This window comes from Hyposmocoma kahamanoa, unplaced genomic scaffold (assembly GCF_003589595.1).
Source record: "Hyposmocoma kahamanoa isolate Upper Pololo Valley unplaced genomic scaffold, ASM358959v1 116, whole genome shotgun sequence".
NCBI classification, from domain to species: domain Eukaryota; kingdom Metazoa; phylum Arthropoda; class Insecta; order Lepidoptera; family Cosmopterigidae; genus Hyposmocoma; species Hyposmocoma kahamanoa.
This window is the reverse complement of record NW_020653391.1, coordinates 1480128-1506834: the sequence shown is the minus strand read 5'-3', so window position 1 is coordinate 1506834 and position 26707 is coordinate 1480128. Positions and strand designations below refer to the sequence as shown.

The following is a 26707-nucleotide window of genomic DNA, read 5'->3' as shown; positions in this document are numbered from 1 at the left end:
TGCGCTGAAATCACAAATTAGAAAGCTGAAATAGTACAGCGCCAACAACTGACCTGTGTGTACGTCTCCGTATACTCCAAAAATATTCTATATTTATTGGAATAACGATAATATGTCTATGGGGGGCTGTTCCGTTACGTGGTGGGAAAAACAGCAAAACATCTCATTACCAAACAGACGGAATCATATTTCATCGGTAATTAAATATTAAATTATGTCATTTTTCAAGTTTCTCAAGATAAACTGATCGATTTGAAGTGAAACAATTGACAACACCCGTCAATTGTTTCGCATTCGGGCTGGCCAATCGGAGCGCAGTTGTCATCGTAATGATTTGGCAGAATATTTTTAAAACAAATTAAATGACATTTCATCTCTACTTCTGGTATGTACTCGATGGCATCAGAACACCTTCTTTTGTTTAGAACGATATATTCAAATATTTTTATTTTCGTACGAAAGTAAAACCCGATGTCATGGAACAAAAGTTGTTTATGATGTTAATAATATCGACCTGGGAGGTTGTTAATATTCTACAATTGACAGTGTATATAGGCTGATTTTTTTTTAATCTCTAGGAGCTATCTTTTTATAAGTAGCAAGCTGCACCGCGAGTTGGTGCAATATCACTTTTCCAGCTGGAGCGTCGTCGATCGGTTGCGCTCTGGACAATCGTACGACGCGGCCGCACTCGCGTACGAAATATTCGAGCTCGTTTTCCAGCTGTCGACCGTCACCTGCAAGATGAGATTTTGTTAACGGACTTCAAAAAAGGAGGAGGGTCTCAATTCGACTGTATTTTTTTCGTGTGTGTGTTACGCGATTGCTCCGATATTTGTGAACCGATTTCGATGATTCTTTTTTGTTGGAGAGAGGGTACCTCAGTATTGGTTCCATTTAAGAGCTCTCATGCCAAAAAAGTTTTGACGTTGGCTCCGCCCAAATTTGTGAAACAAATATATGCCTGAAGTTCGCGTGACATGCGACAGGAGATGTTGAATTTTGCGCATTAAAAGTACCAAATTCGTTTTAGCGGAATAACTCTAAAACTAAAGGGATTAAAAAAAAATTCGTAGTGACAGTTGTCGATATGCATAAATATAATTAATTATCTAATTTTTGTCCTAATAACCTGTAGCATTTCGAGGATAAATCGAAAAAATTTGAAAATTAGAGGTCATTTCGTGATTTTTATCTATCGAGGAAACTTGATTGTTTTATGTTTCTGATTAATGTCTATGCTTGAATATATCGTGTAGTTACTCATACAATATTTTATTTTTAATTTTAAAGTGGATATACCCCTCCAAAATCAAATCGAAGATTAGGAATTTTTCCTCTGCTCCCTCTTAAATTTGAAGCAAATATTCCACCTCTAAGGGTGGCAAACTAGGGGATGAATACGCGCATTTTCGGGTAACCAATTTCAATAAAACTTGGCAAATAGATGTAATTAAACGAATTTTTGAGGTCGTTTTTTGTATAAAAAAGTTATTTAATATCCATTTTACTAACAGACATGTAACGTGTCTGTTAGTAAAACAAATTTAGAAAAGGCCCATACAATTTTTTTGAGAAATGTATTTTAATAATTGTTATACAGTAAGCTCAAAAGGCACAACCGCAATCAATACATAGGCATAAATGACGTTTTCACCTCATTACTCACTAGCTCGGAAAGGCTTTCTTTCTCACTAAAATGTGCGCGCAAAAGCGTTTTGTGCACGCTAGCTTGGAAATGGTTTTTGGTATTAGAACTTGACGATGGACTGTGGTGCACCCTTAGAATAATAACGCATAGAAACCTAGTCCGCACACGCTAAGTGAGGCAAATTGAAGCGCGCCAAAAGGGCCTACACGAGCGGGCGGGCCTTCAGTGCTCAAGGTCAACTTGCACCGCGAACAGATGAAGAATTTTAGCTAAAAATGACGAAATGTGCGGTAAATGAGTGTAAAAATACTGACGTGTCAGACAAACATAAAAAACATACTAACATCACATTCCACAAGGAAGTAACGCGTTTCAACTTGTATTTTTAGATAAATATTCACTAAAACCGAAAATTAACCTACTACTAAAACTAGCCTACATGAATTTCATTTTTGCCTCATTTGTGATAGTTCGTTTGATATGAAACTATCATTCTATGAGTTATTATTCTAAGGGTGCACCTAACTTTTTCTTTCGATGAAAAAAAAAGATATAAATCCGTTGATACATTTTATTCTTATTATTGTTGACATTAAATTGACAATGATAACTAATTGTGTTTATTAAATTATTTTAATTCGTCGAAGAACTAAAACAATTTCAATAATCACGTGATCACACAAAATAAAAGTACAAGCAAGAATAAAAATTGATGAGGTGTAAATTCAAAACGCACCTGAAGACATTTTTTCTTTTAATTAAAAAAACTGATGTTCACCTGTTTTTCTTTCAAGGTGAAAAGGTTACAAGGTTAAAGAAAAGTTGTGTTTTACTCGGTAGCAAAGTTGTTTAGCGTCTTGTGCCATGAAATCTTCGCTACGCTAAGGAATCTATTTTTATACCACTCGCTTCGCTCATGGTTCAATCTTAGCTTCCTTCGCTAGCTCAGGTTTCAAGACAAGCACTCGCGTCTATCAACAATTTTGCAGCCTTGCATAACAAATAACTGTATCCTAACTATGTATCCTTATTATTTAGCGGCTAATGTTAAGTCTCATTAAACAAGGGGTGGGGCTTGGTGACTGTAATACAGGTAAAACACCTACATCTTGAGATGTACATACATAGGTGTTTTTTTTATGAATCAAGTGACGGTGCGAACAAGTCGTGCGCCTGGTGGTAAGCGACACGCCTATCCATAACAGTTGCAGTGCCACTCAGAGCTTTAAATCACTAAGATTCGAGGCGCACTGCCACTACTCCCGTCACCCTGAGATACAAGTTGACAAGTCCTATGTGCCTGTAATTTCACCAACACCCGTGGCCTTCAAAACCGGAACGCAGTAATGCTCACATTACCGCTTGGCAGCAGAAATAAGTAAGGTGGCAGTACTTCCCTGGACGAACTCTTCCATAATATACTACTGTAATTAACCCACTAAGATTTTTTCATCACACTTGGTCGTAAACAGTGTCACGACTCAGGACATGCAGGCAAAGTCGACTGTAATGTCCTAAATCATGTCCACAGGCTTTTTCATTACATTATCGCCCTATGAATAATGTGGTGTGATTTATGAAATTATAATTGACAGATTAACAGGAGTAGAAAAAACATTTTTGTACCTTGTCCCATTCTCGCATTAGCAGGTTGTAAGCATTTGTTAGTGAGCCTGGCGAGCTGGGAGCGTTCAGAGCTGAACGCCTCGTCCAGGTCGAATAGTTCTAATGGAGGAGGAGGCAGCTCGCGGAATGTCGGAGGGAAAACCTGGACATCGCAACCATCAGTAATTATAATATAATAAATAAATGATTTATCCATCGAATAACAAGAGGTAATTTGTGTTATTATCTACTTAAAATGTATTCTTAATTAAGTTTTTTTTTAAGTTTTTATTGAATGTCAAGATCTTTCACCACCAAGATATTCAATTATTTTTTGTGAAATTACTCCGCTTGTAATACAAAGATCAAACACTTAGAAAAAAAATCGTTCCATCCGGCCAGATTCAAATCGACGACTCCCAGCAAATAATGCCAGACGGTATACGGACTAAGCCACGGAACGACCCAGCGGACCTCACGAATTTTTCTTTCTATGTGCTTGTTGTCGAATGTTGTTATTGGTTTTAAGGACTGCTTTGCCGTAGCGCCATCTGTGAGAAAACTATGAAAGTATTTCGTCACCCATTTATGTTGTAATTAAGTTTTTATATAATGAATTCTATTTAATTTATTCTTAATCTCCAAACTAATGTCAGTATTTAAAAATTCATAATATCTGAAATGGCGCTACAGTAGCCTATATATGCACAGTAGGTACATTCATAGGCGATCATGTACAGTATACTATTGCGATACCTCCAATGAACACTAAGCCAACTTAATTTTTGGACCTGTTCTGTTTTTATTTTGTTTTTTGTTTCTTTTTTTTTACAAAATTCGTTTTTTTTGTTCTTGTTTCTTTTTTTCACAGAATTCGGGGAGCACAACTAAGATTATATTTATATTAAACCGCCATATTTATTTACTAAGGCAAATAAATATGGCTGTTTACAAAAATAACAGAAGACGACCAAAAAATAAAGATGGCGTAGTGTTCATTGGAGGTGTCGATTGGAGCTGCCATGCACCCTGTACACTAGAGACGTGCGTCTTTTCTGCATTGTGATGTAAATACAATTAACTTATGCGTCAGCAAACGTTCCTGATACACTATTGAAACTCGCAAGCCCCTACAGCACCCTAAACGCGTTATTGTTATTATTTTTTTAAAACATAAAGTAACGGGACGAACAAGTCGTGTGTCCGATGGTAAGCTACACACCTGTCCATAACGGTTACAGTGCGACTCAGAGCTTTAAATTGCAAAGATCTATGGGGCACTACAACTTCGCCCGTCACCTTGAGACGTTGACAAGTCCCATGTGCCTGTAATATCACCCGCATCCTTACCCGTCAAAACCGGAACACAGTAATGCTGACATTACTGCTTGGCGGCAGAAATAGGTAAGGTGACAGTACTACCCTGGACGAACTCTTTCACAAGGAGCTCCACTGCTACTAAAATTATATGAACCTAAAGAGTACTAAACGAGTAAGTCTTTCTCACAAGCTGCACCTACAGACAGTTGAGCAATACGCCCGGAAATAATTTTAACTTATAATTTATCAATACAAAAATTGAATATTTCCTTCGATCCGGCTGGATTCGAACCCACGAAGTCTTCTAGCAAACCGTGGTAGACGCTATGCCAACTAAGTAACGGAACGAACTAGCGGATCTTACGAATTCTTCCATGTGCTTGTTGCAGATCTTTGTTTTGTTTTTTTAAGGACTTTTTGTCGCAGCGCCACCTGTGAGAAATCTATTTCTTCACTAAACCTGATACCTTTACACTTTTCTCGATCTGTTCGCCTATAATAGGATAGGAGGTCCTGACCGCTCTCTGGTTGTCCGCGATTTATAAATCTATCTTTGTCTGATGACGAATTTCGATTTTCTCAATTCGGCAAACTGTGGCCAAGCCTGCCACTTCAACATGCTAAACATAGCATAGCATTAAAAAACTTACCGCTAACTGCAGAGGCGGAAACGGTGTCTCGAACTGTGGAGCGATCAAACGCAAGGGTTCATGTTTGACGCCTAAAGCGTCATACAGTCCTAGTACTTCTGGCACTGAAACAAGAAAATTCTTCCACTTCAAGAACTGATCTAAGAAAGAAAAGATATGATCGTGTGATCATCCGAAGAGATCATGAGGATACCGTGGCGTGAAAGGTGCTACGACCAAAAATATTGGATGTTAGATATATGTCATTAACTTTCCCCTGAGTGTCTAATAGTTCTGGTCTAACTCGAAGTTAGCTCTACGACTGTGGCGGGGACGACCATGTTTTATTAGTACGAGATACAATCATTATCAGGTTTATAGCTTACACTGCGCTAGGTTGAGGGAAAACAGTTTCCAAGTGAAGAGAGCGTGTGGATGTAGAGGTGTGAGACGTGGAGGTGGCGCCGTCGCAGGTTCGGGCAGAGGGATAGTGCTCAGCCATAGCATATCACCTAGCGTTCTGTATTCATTAATCTGTGAAGAGTTAAGATTATCTCCGATAGAGTTATTTTTGATTGTAAAAAGTAGAGTGCTGAAGCGTGATCTTAAATAAATTATCTGAATAACATTTACTAATACCATGGAGTAAATAAATTTAGTGGTAATACGTTAGGGTTTATGTGAACGATAATGAGAAATGAGATTTGTGGAAGACGTCTTCTTACGTCAGGGTCTTCAACATCCACAGGGTTGAGATGCAAGTCAGCCTGCCCGCCGAGGTGGTTGAAGATCATCTCGCGGATGAGGTCGTTGCACTCGATCTCGAGATACTGATCCGAGAAGAAGTGGCCGGAGCCGATTACGAATAGTTTGCCTGGAAATTTATAGGGATTAATAGAAGTAGCACCAAACAGTTTTTTTTATATAATATTCAGTAACGGAACGAACGAGTACTGCGCCTGATGGTAAGCTACACGCCTATCCATAGCAGTTGCAGTGCCACTCAGAGCTTTAAATCGCTAAGTTCTGAAGGTCACTGCCACTATGCCAGTCACTCTGAGACATAAGTTTACAAGTCCCACGTGCCTGTAATTTCACCAGCACCCTTACCCTCCAAAACCGGAACACAGTAATGCTGACATTACTGCTTGACGGCTTGGAAATAGGTAAGGTATCAGTAGTAACCTGGATGAACTCTTTCACAAGGACTACTGTTACTAAACTAGGTACTCTATTGTGTTGGTTTTTTGGACGACTCATTACTAGATAAACAAGAACACTCTCTCTCAAACTCTCAAATTTCGCGTCGCCACACGAGACAAGAACTTGGAGAAAATGTAGTTCAGTAAGGTTGTTGCAAAAGGAAATGGATAGCGTGGATATTCACCTCCAGACTTATCCGAGGTGTACAAGGCAGCGACAGGCCGTTTGACTGGGTAGCAGACGTCACTGCTGGAGAGGATCGCCGCAGCTGGTTTCTTCACTGTGAGAGTCGCGCCGTATGGATAAACGAAGTTTGGTGTGGCTGGTTCTTCTCTATGCAAAAGAGGAACTGTAAAATGTGATGTGTCGTCGAATTTGATGAAGTCATCAAATATCAATGATAGCTTTATGATAACGCCACGGGTGTAGGTAGGAATTAATGACATAAATTCGTTTTGACGTAGCAAATTAGGGATACTATTTTTCGATGTTAGGTCAATCCGAATTGTTGGCCTATGTGGACAAACGGTTTGTATTGGGAGCGTTTGATGAGGATGAGGGTTCAATTCCCAGTAAGAAGTAAGACCAAAATGAGAATGACCTTTTCTAAATTGGTTCTAGGTCTGTAATGCTGGAGTGAATTCCGTTGCTCTGATACTCGCGGTAATATGTGGTAAAACCTAGTTTGAAAATACGTGGCTGTCTGGCACATTAAAAATATTAATAAATGTATTAATAATTACAACAAACTAGTGAAGTAATTTCACAAAAAATAATTGAAAGCAATATCAATTCAATAAAAATTTAATTGCAGTTAATAGCGACATTTCTAGCCAGGGCTGGTAGCTGTAATGGTGATTGAGTGATGAAATACTTTCAAAGATTTCTCATAGATGGCGTTATGGCTAAAAAGTCGTTGAAAACCAAATACAAAAATCTGACAACACGCTCATAGAAAAATTCGCGAGGTCCGCTGGTTCGTTGTGGCTTAGTTGGCATAGCGTCTGGCATGGTTTACACGACGGTTTGAATCTGGCCGGTTCGAAGGATATTTTTCTATGTTCGATCTTTGTAGGTATTATTAATTATAATAAACTAGTGAAGTAATTTCACAAAAAATAATTGAATTAAATTGCATTAAAATTAATTAAAAAGTCGTCTATTTATAGTAAAGAATTAACAGATCATTCTTCAGTTTACAATCATGAAAGTTAGGTCCGATTGTGTGCTACGTTGTTTTAAGTAGTTAACTTACAAGAAATCATCAGACTCGCTTGTGTAATTAGGCATCTTCATGATGTACTTTAACACAGCCCGGTTCAGTATACCGCTGGATATGTGGCATTCTTTCGGATGATAAAATTTGTGGTACTTCGCGCGGATCACGCAATCTGGAAACATGATTTAGGGATCACAATATTATTAAAATTGTTGGTTAAAGCAACTGTAACTTAGATATGAAATAATATTTTTATTTTAATATTAATATTTGCATGGTCAATGATACAAAGAGAAACAGAACGATCGTTTGCGCCAACTGGAAAATAGGTAAATGATCCATCAAACATTTCGTCGGGGTTAGTGCTAATCCACGTTACATACGAATTGGTAAAAGGCGCGTATCTGTACTAAACCAAATTTTATAGGAAAGAGATATAACGCTACTATTATATTATTTCACTGGCTTCGACTTACATTTTTCACAGTAAGCATTGATTTATGTTGTCTACGGACTGATTAACAATAGATCCCCGTAAATATGGCCACTAAACACACTCTCGACTACAGGCGAAAAGTTATTGACATTTGCTTCTTGTATAACAGAATAAACAGTAAAATTGACTCGTCGGAACTACTGTCTAAATTATCCTTTACGACAACCAGGTGAGTCTCAGGCGTCGACCGGTGCTGTGTGTGCCCGGGGCGAAGACCAATTATAGGCAAAATTCATTTTTTATCCGAGCAATTAAGGAGTACAATCAATCGTCTATTGACATAGATTTGTTCAGTACTAGTGTAGGCTTGATTCGACGAAAGTTTACAAAGTCATACTTTACGTAATTATCTATCTCCCATTATTTGTTTCCTGTCTTTAAGATGTGCGTGTTGTTGGTTGGGCTATATATAGGGTACAATATTTTTACTTTTTTTCTTTTCCTATTTTTTCCCTGCATTGGCAATTGTACCTGTTCTCATGACACTGCCATAGCTTTTCTTTATTACTAAACGGCTAAAGAATCTCACTTTCACGTAATCCGGAATCCAGGTTTAGCTGTAGAAACAACTCGAGCTATGACGTCTACAAACGAAGACAGATGGCCCTACAAACTGCAATGGTTGCTGTTTTTCAAAATAATTGATCACTCACCGTTATTAACAACAATACCGTATTCCTCTAAAAAGAAGTTAATGTTCGTATTCATTTTTTCTTCGCCGCCGTCAGTCATGGCGACGAGTACAGAATCCCCGCGTTCGACCATGCTCTTAAGACAGGACAGCTCGTCATCGGTGAACACGTTCTGGGGTCCTGGTACCACGAGGATCTTCACGTCTTGTAGGACGTGTGGTGTCAGCTCATCGCGATTGCTGAATGTGGTAGGGAGAGGAATTTCGGACATATTGAGTTCTTAGGTTTTCGCGATTGTTACACATAGGAAATGAAACTAATTTTCCGGATTTAAAACGCGTATATTTGCAGGCCCTTTACAGGTCTCATGGTCACGGTTGACTGAGATGGTAAAGTCATCAACAACTTATGTCTAATATTAATGTAAACCTCCTATTTTTCACTATAGTCACAAAAGTTATCAATTAAATACCATATTTTTAAATTTTACAAGGAACATTCGAATTTACGCTACATAAGTTTTAAAATGATTTTATTTTAACGATGTGATTTTTAAATTAAATTAAATTGATTATTAACTAATATTATAATGATACATAATGAGGATTTCACATGTAGTTTTCAAAAATAGTCGTTAGTCTTTTCCGAGGTACAGTCAAGAGCACGACAAGCTTGACACTTTGTACTTTGGACCGTTCTTATCGTAAGCGGCAAGCTTGACGTGCTTTTGACCCTGTACCCACAGAGTCTGCACGACGATATCTTCACCGTAAAAGGAATCGACTTCGAGAACTTATTCGTACCATTCGGAGTTGGAATCATAAATGTAGGTACTAGGGCTATCAATCTCGCTCGGAATACAAAATACTTCCGTGTCCCGGGAAAAAAATATCGACTCGGTGCGGTTTCGAAAATCCCGGGAAAAACGAGACTTTCAAGACTATTTGAAACGTAGGTTTCCACACTTATAGACTAGGTATTTAAGTTGTCAAAATAAAAAAAATACATATTTTTTAAGTAATTTTAATTAAAATAAATTATAAAATGAAAAATTATTAATGAAAATTATTTTTTTATTTTTCTAGTGGGTAAGAAACAAAGGGCGTTTAGTACAGTTTCAGATAGACTGCTCCTGTGCTCTCGTTCTCCGTCTGACATCCGTGCGAAACAATCAAGACACAACAAAGTGTGCAAATCCGGATTCATCGCCTAGTTCGCCACTATACGTACTTGACACAGGAGATAATAAAAATCGGTTCTCACTACTCAAAGTATATTGAGACAAAAACGTCTTGAATTGTAGAATAGCAAAATCAACCATTAAAGTAATTGCTCCTTATAATAAAATTTATGCGCTATCTATAAAAATGAAACTTCATGCGTGAACAGCCACGCTTAAAGGATGATTTTCTTCAAAATTAAATGAGACCACTATGGAGGTACCCTCATTCTAACAAAAAAATCATGAAAATCGGTTCACAAATATCGGAGTTATCGCGTAACATATATACAAAAAAAACAGAGTCGAATTGAGAACCTCCTCCTTTTTTTGAAGTCGGTTAAAAAGACGCTTGATACGAATTAAGCTTCATATTTGACACTGTCTTTTAATTTGTTCGAGTGTTACTTATTTTGAGTGTAATTGTTTCGGATGGACGTCAGACGAAGACGAGAGCAGAGCCCCCGATTTTGTATTTTTATTCTTCGATCATTCGATATATCATTGTATCTTTCGATTCTTCGATCATTCGATCAGAGATAATTCTATTCGTCGATCTCAACGAATTATACTAAGCTGCACTGTACAGTGTTGCTACATCCATGACTCAGAATAAAAAATAACTGATGGTTTAGTAGATTTTTAATATTTTTAAGGGATCGGATTACATGTCTTAAGTTTTAAAAGTCTCGATGTTCCCGAGACTGAAAACATTAGTTCCGAGTCTCGAAAATGCCAAAAAAATTGTTGAGACTCGAAATTTCCGAAACCGAGATTTCCGGGATGAAAACCCTTAGTAGGTACATACATTCTACCTATCCAGTACATTTGAAGACATCCTAGTAGCAAAATAGTTGTTTGCAAGCAAAATAGCTAGAGACGGCCCTTATTTTGTTGGCCCTTTTTTAAGCGGTACAACGATTTAAAGTATTTTTTTTTTAAGAAAAAAATTCTTCGATCCGGCAGGATTCGAACCGACTTTTTTTAAGACTTTTTCGACGAGAATTTTTTTAAGAAGAAGAAGAAGCTAGAAGTAGTATACCGTGCCAGACGCTATACCAACTAAGGCCATGGAACGAACCAGCGGACCTGACGAATTTTTCTGTGCTTGCGTCGTATCTTTGTATTTGGTTTTTCAACGACTTTTTAGCCGTAGCGCTATCTATGAGAAATCTATTTTATTACATAATTTTATTTGTTATATGCAAAACTAGAGAGTTTATTTTTTTCCACTAACAAGTGACATTAGAGTTATGATATTTTTTTTAAAACAAAAACTTTAAATCATTCTCCTGTAATATTTTCCAATTACACCTTAGAAGTTTTACCTTTCCAGTGTTGAATAAAAATATGATCTAGTCGTTAGACGCCATTGGTTCAAAAGAACAAACAAATTTAAGCTACGGTCGCTGTTGTCTGATCAAAAGAACGCTTCGGCTGCCGGTACACAATATTATAAAAAAAATATAATCCGACTGAGATACTTAAAGTCCGTCACTAATTGCCCAATGTATTAGGATAGTCATATAAAAACGCTGCTAGTATTTTGCCCTATCGCGGGAACCAAATTTCATCCATTTTATGCTTAGATATTTTATGTAACCCTAGCCCGGGTACTGGTTCCTTTAAAACATGTTAACACATTGTATCTTGTAGGTAACATTTTATTAAACTTAAGTCATAGGTACACACGTCTCTACAAGTTTCATTATTGCGTGTTTAGGTTCGAGTAATCACACACTGCCAGTTTAAAAAGGTCTTGGGAAACCTTGCATTGCTATGGCCATCGATGGTGTTGTGTGTCAGCTTATACCGGAAACGTATAACATTCACTGTGGCCGTGCGTACCATTATCAGTCGTACTAGTTAGGTACAAATCGACAGCCCTAAAAATTTTATACAATAGGTAAACTTACATCATCACTTTCCAAGTTGTTTTCAACTTCCGATGTAGTATTTTATAATTCTCATTTATTTTAAACAAGTTGTTCTTCGATACGTCGAATAGTATTGTGTTTACTATAGACTTCATTGTATTTTCTTTAATTGATTTATGTTATAACAAAATAGGAGTCCGTTCACTCCACGTTGTACTTTTATTATATTTATTATTTGTGTTGTTTACATTTATGGTTGCCTAGTAACTGTTCCTAGGTTACGATCAGGTTCTTTATTTATACAATTCCGAGACAGATTTTTTTATATTTTAGACAGACTTGGTACTAAATACATTTGTGTATTATGCCAAAATGATTGTTTTACCCATAACATTGGTGACTAAAATTGAAAAACAGGTATCTACAACTAGTACAAAATCTAAACGTCAAATCGATTTGAACGGTCAAATTTACTAGTAACAACTTCGAATAATAATTATGTTCAAAGCGCTATAAATATCTACAAACATGGCGATGCGACCTCTTTTATCACCATCCCACCTTTTTATCGCCCTTTTCTCAGTTTCCTGGCCATTTACTTTTGAAATTAATTCGCCACGATCTTAGGGGATGGAAAAAAATAAAGGATGCCACGATGTCCATAGCCTAAGAGATAAAGGCATATAACTCTTTGTACTATCAGAGGTCAAATATGTCCGAAATAACCTTAAAGGATGGAAAAAAAAAATTGTTTGTTAAAGAGACGGTGTGGACGGCCGAAAAGGCGTTAGCGGGACGACCTTGATGGGTTTGAGAGAGAGTGGTGGGAGATCGCCAAAGACAGGGAGTAATAGAGAATTTTGGAAGAGACCTTTGCGCAGCAGTGGGGCATGATGGGTTAATTAATAATATTAATAATAGTCTAAGGAAATAACACTGCGCATTCAAATTAGCCCCTTATAGAAATTCGACTCATCCAAAGAAAAAAGTGCGATGATAATACAGCGTAGAGGTTAAAACATAATCTCGTTATTCAAAAGGCCTATACATATAAAGATGTTTTCAGATTTTTTATGTATTTATTATTTCGTTTCGGAAATATAAAATCGAACAACTATCGATCATGAGTTGAGGTGGCAGTGGGCAGGGCACATAGCTCGTAGAACTGACGGTTGTTGAGACAGAAAGGTTTTCGAATGGAGACTACGAACGTTCGAACGAACGAAGCGTTCAGTGGGCCGGTCCTCTACTAGATGGATGGATGACCTGGTAACTGCACGTCGCGTCCGACCGTCTATAGCCTGGTAATCTTTGGGGGACGCCTATGTATCTTCCGGCTGGTATGATGATGATGAGCTGCAGCGCCATAATCGCGCCACTTTTGAAGATAAGATATTGTATGAAAGTTTGTAGTGGCGTGGCTGTCACAGACGCGCCACTACAAACCTCTTCTAGAAGCGTCTTATTTAAAGGCGCCCTTACTGAAGGGCGAGACGTTCTTGACCTTCGGTCAACGAACGGCGGTAATTTAGCAGGAAAAATAAAAGATTAACTAAATAAATTCAATAATATAATTTCTATTTACAAATCGGCTAGCCGATTTTTTAACTCTAATGTTACAACTTTACTAGGTCTTTACTCTATGTACATTACTCGCTTTAGAACAATATTGTTGTTGGTATACCTATTGTTGTTAACTGTTACACCTGAGTTGTGACATTAGGAAAAATAATTACCAACAGTACTCACACAAGTAGATTCTCAGTAATATTTGAATAAGTCAAAGATATTTTTTCTCTGACGTTACGTAGTATAGTATAATAATAAGACAGTAGTACAACTCCCGCTTGTTTGCCATGTCAATGTCTACACTTCGCTCGGAGCGTAGGGTTGTCACATTAGTTGTACCTATAGGTTGTAAACATACTTTAAAAAAATGAAGGTGTTCAACACCGACAATAAGAAATAACCTTTGTAAAATGCAGTACTCACGTGTTATAATAATATAGTCACGTGTTATAATAGTATATTTTTATACCAGCATCGCGGATTGTTATCTCGATTGTGGAAATATGATTATGAAACAGCAATGAAATACTGAACAATTCTGAATTTGAGACACTCTTGGTCAAACAAACATAAACACAGTAATAAGCACATCAACTACTATTTATTTTGATGTTATTTTTTACAAACAGATTGTACGCTTCAAATCTATGCTTTGCAACGTGAGTGTACCGCGAGATTTATGTGAATGTGTGCGTCAAGCGTCACATACAAGCCGTGTTATTACATTTGTATGAAGTTACACTACTTGTCTTATTATATTATGGCAGTTATACAGACGTGTTCGTTGAATCGACTTAGTGGTGATATTAGCAAATATTTTAACCTATAGTACAACTAGGTGGACCCTAAAGTGACGAATCAAAAAAGAATTTTGCAAAATATTCAAGTATAACGTGACCAGTTAAGAGATAATGTTCATTGGATACTTACGAATAAACATTGAACATCGGGAAAATTCGGAAGCCACGAATATTTCCGATGACCGATGTATTTATGATAATTAAATTAAAAAACGGTGTCAATGGACTTTCACTAATAGATTTTACTACGATCTGTTTATCTAAAAAAAAACATTATTCAAATAAAATGTGCTATTGTTTGTACGAAACACTCTCTCTTAACTTGTCAATAATGACAGCTAAGATATTTGAACTGTAGTAGTAAAAAAAAAGAAGTACAAAAATAGATTGCGCTTAGTATAAAAAGTTAGGAACAATTGGGGCTAATAACGACACACACATTCTACAAAATTTATTATAATTTCTGTGGTGTCTAAAGGCGGTCTCCTGCGGTCTGTGGTTGTACCGATCATCGCGCACGAGCTCGTACCCATGCATCATAGGGAGAGGCTTGGAACGGTGCGTAGATTAATGCATAGCGAAAAATCAGAGTGTGAGATGGAATTGCATGATTTAACTCCGCCTTCCCCTTTCCATCATCGGGGGACTAGATGTGGCCTGGGGTTCCACCCTTGTGTTTTAGGTATGACCAGGATTCGCACGTAGTGTTTCGCTTCCACGTTTAAATGGCGAGCGGCTAGGGAGTGGAATTCCCTGCCTGCGGACTTATTCCCCGAACGCTATAACTCGGATCTTTTCAAGACTAGAGTGAACTAGAATAAGTGTGCATGCACCGTCGACCTCATAGTCCCTTTCCATCAAGTAAGATGGGAGGTCAAATGCGCGTTTACTATGTATTAAAAAAATTGTAAAATATTGGTTGAAATATTCTATTGATTTGACATATGTTCCCTTTTTGGCTTCAAATAAAGAGAAACCCGAAAATTTTTACGTTTCTTTAATGCAAATCTTATGCAAATCTTATTTTTGTTGTTCTGACTACTACTGTTATTTTTTATATTATGACAGAACGTATTAGAAAATGATATGGACTAACCCAAACAAAAATCGTGTTACATGGTGATTATTAATATTATGAAAAGGGCGTGCCTGGTGTGTGACTGTCCATGATCATCGGCTATGCGAGTAAATGTGTAAAATCACAGGCCGTGGAAGGTCGCCTTAAGATACATACCAGAAAAACTATTTTGCTGGATGTAACTGACTGGCATCTTTTGTAAATTATAAAGTTCATTTTACATTGCCGTGGAACGGAATGGAAGCCATTTTTCGAACGATACGGTAGCTGCGGAAATTACCGATCCTGTGCGAATATTCTCCGAAAGACGCGTGACTATTTTCTGGTTCGTATCCTTCCTTCGGAATGACAAAAAGCACGATTAACATTTTTTTAATATTTAATTTATCAGAATTGAGTTACATACATATTTGGAATCAGGAAAAATAGACCAATCTATCTATTTTTTTGTAGAAATATATCTCAATAATTGTTGAATATACTACAAGCTCAAAGGACACAACTGACATAAAAAATCGCAACGTTTGACGTTTATTACGTTAAAAAGACTAATTATGAAAGGCGATTTTACTTAGTAATTTACCGATGTGCCCTTAATATGTAGTTCAATTACAATATATAACACAAAAAAGACACAACTGAATACAACTGTGCCCTTTATTCTATTCATGAGTTAAATATTAAAAGTCACTTTATATGCAGTTATATTATTTTTTGTACATAAAAGAGAAAATTAAGTTATTTTTAAAAGCAGCTGATTCAAATATAATGAAAGTTATATATAGTATATATGGTATACTAGTTAGATCACGGTTGACCATGGTCCCATGTCAACCGTGACCATGGTCCCATGTCAACCGTGTCAATGGGACCTATAAACGGCCCGAAACGTCTGTTTGTTTGAATAAACAAATATACGCGATTTAGATCCGGAAAAACAGTTTCAATTCCTAACTATACTTTTTATCAGAAAAATCTTAAAAAGTATTCAAAGACATTTATCTCCGAATTTAGAGTTTGCCACTTGTGACTTTCTTCCTTACGAAGGAAGTATCTACTTGCTATTGTTATAAAAAATCGCTTCCATGTTTTTTCAGCGCCAATTTACATTGATCTTTAAGAGGAAAATTTGTTTTTAACAGGGTAGTAGGAGAGTACAGTAAAGCTATAAAATTATGAAACAGAGATTATCATTTTGACCCTTGTTTCTTTTAAAAAGCATGCCATTATTAGCTAATTGAAAACGTGAGCAGAAATTCACAGGATACAAAATAAATGTTTATTTTTATAATTTTTACAAACTACCTAGAAAAGTTTATTAAAATATATCTGTACAATGTATGTAATAATAATATTACCATATAAAACTTATATAATAGGAATGAACTTACAGAAACCGTTTCTATTCAAGATATTCACCTATATAATTTTGTTTTTAATAAATATTTACAAAAATTATAATATTTAGGATTTTTTTTAAGATTTTGAGCTGACTTTGAGCTTTAAAAAACTAAATATTTAAAAGTATATTTGTTTAAAAGAGAGAAATACAATTTTAGGGCTCCGATAGAACTAAATGTGTTTAGAAAAAAAAATGTACTTAAAAAGGAGCCCCTGCTTATTAACTGGTTGATATGAAATATTCATTTGTATGAACTTAAAGTTCAAATCGACAAGTTATTCTAATGCATTTTGAGTTTGCATCTATCTTGTAGTGGTATCTTGGCGTATTTACAACGCAGTCATACAAAATGTATGGAATTATAATGTATGAGATATCGTATTGCATATTTGCTGTTAGCCGTACACAGATGGGTGTACTGTAATGCCAGGTTTACATTAATTAAGTGTTTAGTATAGTACTTTACTACTTTAAAGCACTATGTATATTTGATGCAAGTAGAACTAATCACTACGATGAAGGTTTATGCTACTTGACTAACGCACTCTCCTAAATAGCGTGCCATATTCCAGTATGATCATGTTAGAGTTTTTCAAATTTGACTAGCCAGATAAAAGTCATCATTTAGTCGGTTTTAGGTGCAAAACACTAGATTAGTGGGTCCACCGCTCAAAAGTTATAAGGATGTTTTAATGTCCTCGCTGAAATAAGCTTATTCCGGCGGCACCATTTTTGAATCTCGAGAACTACAGCTCCTAGCTTAGATCTGATTGCATCCAGAAAAGGTCGTGAATTAGTCTGTTTTAGTCGTGAAATTTTAGAATTAGCGCTCCCTTTGTTTAGAAGATATTGGATATTCAATTTTTTTTTCTATAAAAATAATTGAATATCCAATATCTTCTAAACAAGGACACATAATGAATAATATGTATTTAAGGAAGTTCTCGAGATTCAAAAATAGCGCCGCCGGAATAACCTTATTCCAGGATGGACGGTATAACATCCTTAGAACTTCAAAACGGCATAGCGACTAAATGTAGTTTTTTACGACTAGAATGGATTAAATCACGACTATTTTTTAGTGCAATCAAATCGAAGCTAAGTGTTTTGGTTCTTGAGATTGAGAAATGATGCCGCTGGAATAAGCTTATTCCAGAGTGGACAGTAAAACACCGTTAATACTTTTGAACGGCGGACCGACTAAATTTAGCTTTTTGTGACTAGAACCCACTAAATGGTGACTTTTATCTGACTAGTTAAATTTCGAAAACTCGACCACGAACACGCTGGGTTAACACACGCCCTAAATACTATGAATGTGAAACGAGCGCGATACGTAGTTCGTCATAGATCGTAATGTCTTTTTGACAACATCGCGAAATTATTTTCTAAGTCCAAGCTTCGGAGCTATTCGTGTTTTGGCGGAAATTGACGATCACAATTAATGTTTTATACATTATTGCAGAGGTCGGAAGGGATTGCCAGACGAGTATCGGGGTTGATGATGTTGGTGACATGTCGGTATCAGAACATCATAACAACTTAAATTAAAAGTTGACCTAACTGTTTAGATATTGAAGTGACGTTTACTGTATATTTTCTCAACAATAATTAATTTGTTTTCGTAAAATTTTTACGACTTAAAAGCTTATTTATAAAAGGATATTGTAAGTTTTGCTTGACCTGCCTTTTTTAAGTTGACTCAATAAACTCTCATATTTATTATGTTGGTGGTAATTATCTAGAATTGCACTCAAATTCACATTCAAAATATTGAAGTACCAGGCTCTCAGTAAATCATAGGAAGCCCATATTAAGCGCTATGCGGATTCAGAATGTTCGGATTTTCTATACGAATTTGTACATGGCATGAATAAATTTATCATTTTAGGAGGCATACAAATAGTATATAATTATATTACAGCTTGTTCAAACAATTTATAGCACGAAACGCATAGAAAAAAGTACCAGGCTTTCAGTAATCACAAGAAGTGTACGGATTTGCTATCGCATTTGTGTCATGTATGGATAAATTAGTTATTATTTGAAGAGGCATTATAATATTCAATAGTACTTACGTTGTTGCCTTATTGTTTATTTTTTAATGTACAAATTGGACGTAGTTAAGCAAAAAGGATCCAATGCACAAAATTATCAAATTATGAGTTATACGTACCAAACGGTTCGTAAATCTAACTCCTCGTAGATCAGCAAAAAATCCAATATAAACATAAATAAATATCTCTGGAGTTACATGACATTATAAGTTTTGAAAATAAAACAAGAGAATACTTCAAACTGCCATAATTATCTCGAAAGTGGATGTGCATTGTTGGATCCTTTTTGTTTAACTACGTCCAACGCATAGAACAAAAGTACCAGGCTCTCAGCAATCATAAGAAGGCCATATCAAGCGCAACTCGGTTACGTCAGAACGTCCGGATTTCCTATCTGATTTGTACAATGTATTGATAAATTGATTATTATTTGAAGAGGCATTATTTATACCTACATTGCTAAGCCTTATTGCATTTTTTTAATGTACAATCAATCCATTCATAACAGGAAACGCATAGAACAAAAGTACCAGGCTCTCAGCATTCATAAGAAGCCCATATCAAAAGCAAGTCCATTACGTCGGAATGTCCGGTCTTAATAACCGAATTTGTTTGTTCATTATGAACGTATTATGTGAATGGCATAAATTCCGCAGTCGCCTTAAAAAGCTCATTGTTAAATAATTAATTTTAAATAATTTACAAGGTTTTAACAGGAATCGCATGTTAACAAAAGTACCAGGCTCTCAGCAAATCATAAGAAGCCCATATCGAGTGCGTTGTACAACGCGGCTATATCTGAATGTCCGGATATCCTCCAGAAAGGGTAGTTTTTGGCTTTGGCCGCGGCTTCTTCGTCCTGTCCGTCGCCGATCACGACGTAAGTACATCGCTCGCCAAAACGCTGCTTTATCTTTTCGAAGCAAGTTTCTTTGCCTGACAAGAAAAGAAAAGAAAATTCAGGGTTATTTGTACAATACTAATAGTCTTAGTATGGAAGCATAGAAGAAGAAATACCTACTAAGCCGTGTTAAAAATTTAACGTATTTTATTAGCAAGTGAACTAAGTGAATTAAATGAAAATGAAAACATGAATAAAGAATCCTGCCGCTTAAAAGACTATTTAAAATAACCCAAAGTTCTTTTTGCCATTGTACAAGTACATTAAAAACACAATAGAAAATATTTATTGAGGATCCCGAAACTAAATGAAAACTTGGCTCTAAGGACTTGTACCCAAGCCAAAAATCGTAATAAAAAATATTACAAAACATGACACCTTTTTCGGGTTATTTTATACTCTCGACACTTTTTAAATTTGTATCTAGTAGTAAGTTTAAGCGTGCAAGCGTCCTCCCGGACGACCGCCACTCGCGCTCCTGCGTTTTGCACAGAGTTATCACTGTTTATAGTGATGTATTTAAATATTTTTGTTTTTGTATGAAAGCAAAATGAGATGAATTTTTAAAAGTCATGGAACAAAACAAATAAGTTAGTAATATATCCGGAGAGGTTGTTAGCATTTCAAAAATAACCCATATTGTACCAATAATTAAAAATCAGTACATAGACAAATCAACGTCAAAAGTAAAAGATGAGAAACGACCGTTACCTGTTTTTGTAGCAGAATAGATATTCTCGATGGGGAAGACGCCCCCCAACCCGAAGAGCAGGACCTTAGCAAGTGCCGGTACGAGTTGCGTCGTCGTGACTAGTACGTTTACGCAGTTCTCCCTGCACAATAAAACATATTATATAATAATATGCGCCACACAAAGACAAAGTCAAATAAACATATATGTATACATTTGAATACATTTTCTTTTGTTTCACACACGGTTCACTACCACGGATTTTTGTCATCCAAGTACGCAGAAGCTATATAAATAAACCTTTAGTATTAAGTTGTCTCACTATAGTTTCAACAATCACACCAATTGCCTGGTCTCAAACCAGGGAATTCCTTGTAGTATGAGTACCAGAGTAACGGAATTCATTCTGGGGCACTTCCCAGAAAACCCAGAGCAGAACCAATTTAGAAAAGTTCGTTTCCCAAATTGGTCCTACCGGGAATGAGTCCGGGACTCAAATCTACGCATCCAGCGCCCACAATGTAAACCGTTAGGCCACCGAGAGGTCGTCTATATATATGAGTAGCAGTAGAAGCAATACTAGTAGCAGTAGACCTGCTTGTGAAAGAGTTCGCTCAGGGAATACTGCCTTACCCATTTCTGCCGCCAAGCAGCAATGTGAGCATTACTGTGTTCCCGTTTTGACGGGTAAGGGTGCTGGTGAAATCACAGGCACATGGGACTTGTCAACTTATGTCTTAGGGTGACGGGCGTAGCGGCAGTGTTCCTCAGATCTTTGTGACTCAACTCTTGAGTGGCACTGCAACTGTTATGGACAGGCGTGGCGCTTACCAACAGGCGCAAGACCATACATAGGTCTTTAACAACTCATATGAATATAAATAAATATCAGACAACATCACGTACGTTGCTCTGATCTCAAAGTAAGTAGCTAAAGCACTTGTGTTATGGAAATCGGAAACGACGGTACCGGAAACACCCAGACACGAGACAATATAGAAAAGTTAGTTTTCTATACCGACCCGGCTGGGGATCGAACCCGGGACCTCAGAGATGGCGACACCAAGAAAACCGGTGTGCAAGCCACTCGGCCGTCATATGACCTCACGGTGAGTTGTTTAAATAAATTATTTCCAGCCAATTGATCATCTAACTTGAAGTTAAGAGTGAAATCTTGACTTACCTTGAGTTTATCATGTTGAGACACTTGCAGGCTAGCGTCAACCAGTTATCAGTAGCCTGTTCGAGTTCTGCTCTCAGTTGCAGCCACTGTTCTCGCTTTGCTGGTCCTAGGAGGCCGCCCACACTGAAGCAAAGCATTATATATTTTTTTTACTCCTGTACTTTAATGCAACAATTATAATTTCATAAACCATATCGCAAAGACGCTCTTTTTAGTTCAGAATCAAAATTCTATAGTACATGCTACCGCACTGAAACATTTCATTATAGTTTTGTACACAGAAGTATAATGTATTTCTGTACATAGAACTATAATGTAGTTCTGTACACAGAACTACAAAGTAGTTCTGTACACATAACTACAAAGCAGTTCTGTACACAGAACTACAAAGCAGTTCTGTACACAGAACTATAATGAGTTCCAAAAAAATTAAAAGTATTTTTGCTAATTAAAATATTAAATATGACGCTACTCAAACGGTCTACTGCACTCCCAGCTCCGGTCGAATAAAGTTGGTAAAGTGAAATTGACAGTCGATATGTAAAATGCATTCTGGAGTAGATTAACATTTTATTTTTTACCTCACTAACTCGGAAATGCTTTCTTTCTCGTTAGAAATCTGCGCGCAAAAGCGTTTTTTCCACGCTAGTGTGGAAAAGGTTTTTGAAATTCGAACTGGACAATGGCCTAGTGGTGCACCTTTTTCTTTCAATGAAAACAAAAAGATAATGACAACGTGTCAACTATGCGATTTGTCGTACATTACTTATTTTATTAATATATATCTAATTTTGTTCATTAAAACTGATTTGTTATATAGTTCAACTGTTTTTCTTTCATTTACCATTTTCGTCGCTATAGTGAGGCGAAAAGTTGTGTGTTTCGCTCGGCAGCAAGTTGTTTTGTGTCTCGTGCTATGAAACCCTCGCTACGCTCAGGAACCTATTTTTGCATAAACCTAATTTTAGCTTCCTTCGCTTGCTCAGGTTTCAATACAAGCACTCGCGTCAAACAACAACTCTGCAGCGTTGCATAACAAATAACTATTATTGTTTTTAAAAGAAATAGCCGACCGGCTACGTATATACACTACATGACTTACCTATTCCTATAATTATTGTAAGTATCCTTAATCTTGCGATACCGGAACGCAAGTTTCCTCATCCAGTCGACACCTCCTCGGACACCAGGCGCGCAGAGGCCAGCGTTGGGCGCCGCGCCCGCGTGGAATCCGTCAGATGCGAAGTTGTATGCGGACAGGTCTTGGCCATTGTCGTCGGCCGCTACCGCGTCTATGTGCTCCTGGTCACAATCCTGCATGATAATAGAATTTATATAATATACAATATATCGTCTCACAACTGGGCACGAGACATCTCTAAATAGTGTGCTTAAAAATCACTTTTTAACCGACTTCAAAAAAGGACGTTTTCCATTCGGCTGTATTTTTTTTATGTTATTTTTGTTACGCAATTCCGACATTCCTGAACCTATTTCGATGATTTTTCTTTTTGTTGAAAACGGGTACCTCAGTAGTGGTCCCATTCAAATTTGAAGGAAACATTCCACGTCAATTAGGGGGTGAATCCGGTTTATTGAATTTACCTAATTTCAGTTAAGAGTCTATACAAGCTCAAATGGCTTTGGTAGATTCCGCAAAAAACAGTGAAAGTGTTGAATAAATCACTTTGGAAAAAATATATGGTGTGAAAATAGGCACTGATTCCTAACAATTTTCTCGATAGAAAAAAACACAAACATATACATGTTGTATGTATGCTTATATGTTTATAGATCCAGAACCAATTTCAGATGGCAAGATAGGCCATAGGTTCTCTGCTACAACTTATTTACGTCTCATAATTTGGTAAAGACCTTCTAAGTGGCAACACACCATAGTCATCCACAGAGAATTGCATGTCGTTCAACAGTTATTCACTCACCTCAACGTCGTTGAAGAAGAAATGAGTGTCTGCCAAGCTGAAGATCATCTCTTCCATCCTAAAACCTAATTGAACTATTTGTTGTGTATCCTGAAAATTATAAACAAGCATAAATTAGTTGTATACAAACCAGTACCACATTCCACACAGTGCACATTTATAAGGCGAACGGCTAAGGACTGGAATTCACAGCCCGCAAACATATTCCCTGAATGCTTTTCCGAGGTGAGAGTGAATATGCATTCAGTTAGATGTGCATACTAAATCGTCACTTTCCATCAGGTGAGATGGAGGTCAAATACGCACTTATTTTTATTCATAATAAAAAAGGGTTCCGGGTTTAACTGCCACTATGGCCAAACGGTTACCAAGCTGGATTGCCACGCAGAGGTCCAGGGTTCGATTCCCGGGCCGGTAGAAATATTTGTATGCCCTACATTTATTTCTCTCGTGATATTTGGGTGTATTTGTGATTGTCTATGTGTCTGTCCATGGCACCCGCGATACAGAGTTCCCTAGTGCGGGGTTATAAGCGTGTGCGTATTTATTATTATTTTAATTGCCCCAGAGTGAATTCCGTTGCTCTGGCATTTGGCAGGGAACTTTAGAGTCAATGGCTTAGCAGTGGCAACTGTTGTGCAATGCACAGCGTGAAGTGAGCGTACCTACAGCTCCGGTACCTATTTGTAAAATAGGGAGGGTACTGTACGTGCACCCAGAGTGGCTCACACGAGGCACTAGCCTCTTGAGAACTGGATGAAGTCAGAGACAACGGTCTGTGGCAACTCTGTACACTGGCTGATCAGGAGTCAGGACCTGAACGTAGAAGGTCCCCGTGCTTGCACAGGTTATAGTGTCCTACTCGTGTACCCTAGGAGTCGCTAGGGAGGGTCACTATAATGAAAACTTATGTAGAAAGGAACGGGGACTGTTCTGGTACTCGGAGTACAGGGTACTTGGGTTCTGGTACTCGGATCTCATAGTACAGGGGATTACCTAGGTTTCAATAAACCATGTAATTGGTGTGGTTGTCGCTTTGTTTCTCAATTTAAATAATATTTATTATTAATTCCTTGATTCCATACATACCTTATTGTACTTAGTAGCATATGTGCCAGTGAGCAGCGAGTGAAATATGATAATGGTCTCATCAAGGTCCCAGATGAAGACACGCTCGGTACTGGGCTCGGGTGGGTGCTGCGCGGGGGAGGATGAGGTGTGGCGGCGACCGCGTCCGCGACTGCGGCTTGACGCACTCTCACTGGGGAACAACAATAAATTAACTCACTTGGAGAACTTACGTGCGAAATTTAATTTGAAATTTACTACAAGCTCTTCGGTGTACAAAAACATCGATTGTGGCGCTTTGTCAAGTGCATCCACCACGAAAGCCCCGGTTTGAGTATAGCACACTTTCTAGAATACATTGGTCTCAGCTTTTAGACTTCGTGCTGGCCACCGTCCCTTAAATAAGTTCTATCATCTAACAAAAAGGTTGGATCTCTGCTACATTTGATGGAATGTGACCATTATGTGGCTATGAGAAGCCAAATTCAATTACGGGAGATGTGGCAGGTTGGGGAATTTCGTGTTAGGTGACCCATTGGTGTAGAGCGTTAAAACTCTGTACTCATATGTGAGGTCTCGCCTCTCACTAAGAAGCGAGACAATAGAGTACAATAATCCACAGGTCCATCACAAGGCCGACATGGATACCCAAGTGTTACCAGGCCTTAAAAAAACGTAAACGAGTGAAGTCCCCAATCCACAATGGGCCATTGTGGTGGGCCATGGCCAAAATTCTCGCCTGTGAGGAGACCCTTGCCCAGCTGTGGGATATAGCTTGGTTTGAAGATGATGGAGAATGATGAGAATTCCCGAGGATGTACAATATTTGCTTGAGGAGTGAGTTCGAATGAAACTTATCAGGGTGTAGTTATTTGCACAGGTTCGTTTTGGTATATTTAATGTTGGGTGGTTTCAGTCCACTGAGCCAAAGTCATGTACATCCAATAATGAATAATCAATGTCCCTAAATAAATAATGAGTTACAAAAATCACTAGACATATAATTCATCAACATGTTGTATAATTTCACCAAGCAATAATAATGTTTAACAAACCACCCTATATTTGTTAATATATTTAAATTGTTAATGTAATTATCAGGGAAAATAATAGGTCAAATTAAAACTTTTGAGTAAATTTTAAGATTGTAAGCATAACATACCCAGAGTTTTCCCGACACCTTCGACTAGCTGCATGGATCTCGTTTTTGATAGGAGACAGTGGGCTTGTGTCGTTGATTGATGGAAGGATTGATGATGGAGATTCTGCAACAATGTAAATAGAAATCAACTAATTGTTACAGTATTATTTTCTAAAGTATCAATAGCATCACTAGAGTTCTACAGAGATAGCTGAAAAGGTGGAATTAAGATAACAATATTTATATAAACCACAGGCCACTCCTTTTTTACACACCTTTACATTTAATTTGAAGAAAGAAGAAGAAAAGAATAACTTCAATCATCATTTGAATTCTTTTACATGAACATCATAATTAAACCCTTTTTTCATGTTCTCCTAAATAGGTATGTATTGAGGAGAACATCTATGTTTATGCCTACCCAATGGGAGGCATAGACTATCAATTGATACGTTGCATAATCCTTACAATAGTTATTTGTTATGCAAGGCTGCAAAGTTGTTGTTTGACGAGTGCTTTTATTGAAACCTGAGCAAGTGAAGGGTTCATAGGGTCGTATTCTAGAACTCTACCCAATGCTCAAGTCAGGATTGCACTGGAAACACAACCACTGGAAATACAACCCTAATGGCAAGGACTTGTGTATGATTTTCAGTGCTCACTGCAATGCTCAAGTCCTGACTTGAGTATTGAGTAGAATTCCGGAATACGACCCTTAGATTGGGAGAACCAAATGGTTCATAAATAGAATCCTGAGTGTAGTTAGAGTTTCAAGCCACGAGACACAAAACAACTTAGCTACCGAGCGAAACTCACAACTTTTCACCTCACTATAGTGAGGAAAATGGTAGATGAAAGAAAAACAGTTGAACTACAACAAATCAGTTTTTTTATCAAAAGAAAAAGCTAGGTGCAACACAGTCCATTGTCAAGTTCACATTTCAAAAGCCTTTCCAGGCTAGCATGAAAAAACACTTTTGTACGCAGAAAAAGAAAACCTTCCATAGCGAAAACACACTACAG

The 26707-nt window shown here is 37.3% G+C and overlaps 2 protein-coding genes across 2 annotated transcripts in view; both read right to left on the bottom strand.

The window, feature by feature from the left end:
- Positions 1-524: 524 nt before the first annotated feature.
- Positions 525-9026, bottom strand: LOC113239741 (intraflagellar transport protein 52 homolog). The gene is made up of 8 exons (XM_026476839.1): positions 8777-9026; positions 7664-7799; positions 6593-6741; positions 5931-6079; positions 5592-5739; positions 5227-5330; positions 3278-3419; positions 525-737 (listed from the first exon to the last, which is right to left on the bottom strand). Exons 1-8 carry the CDS (start codon positions 9024-9026, stop codon positions 568-570), a joined length of 1248 nt encoding a protein of 415 aa, XP_026332624.1. The 3' UTR covers positions 525-567.
- An 8587-nt stretch (positions 9027-17613) lies between these two features.
- The window catches only part of LOC113239787 (eyes absent homolog 2), a 43144-nt gene continuing 34050 nt past the window's right edge, over positions 17614-26707 (bottom strand). Inside the window, exons 8-14 of the mRNA XM_026476918.1 lie at positions 25706-25808; positions 24565-24736; positions 23476-23565; positions 22635-22846; positions 21533-21655; positions 20370-20491; positions 17614-19693 (exon numbers count right to left, since the gene is read on the bottom strand). Coding sequence (XP_026332703.1) covers positions 19512-19693; positions 20370-20491; positions 21533-21655; positions 22635-22846; positions 23476-23565; positions 24565-24736; positions 25706-25808 — 1004 coding nt within the window. The 3' untranslated portion in view covers positions 17614-19511. The remainder of the gene's footprint in view (positions 19694-20369; positions 20492-21532; positions 21656-22634; positions 22847-23475; positions 23566-24564; positions 24737-25705; positions 25809-26707) is intronic.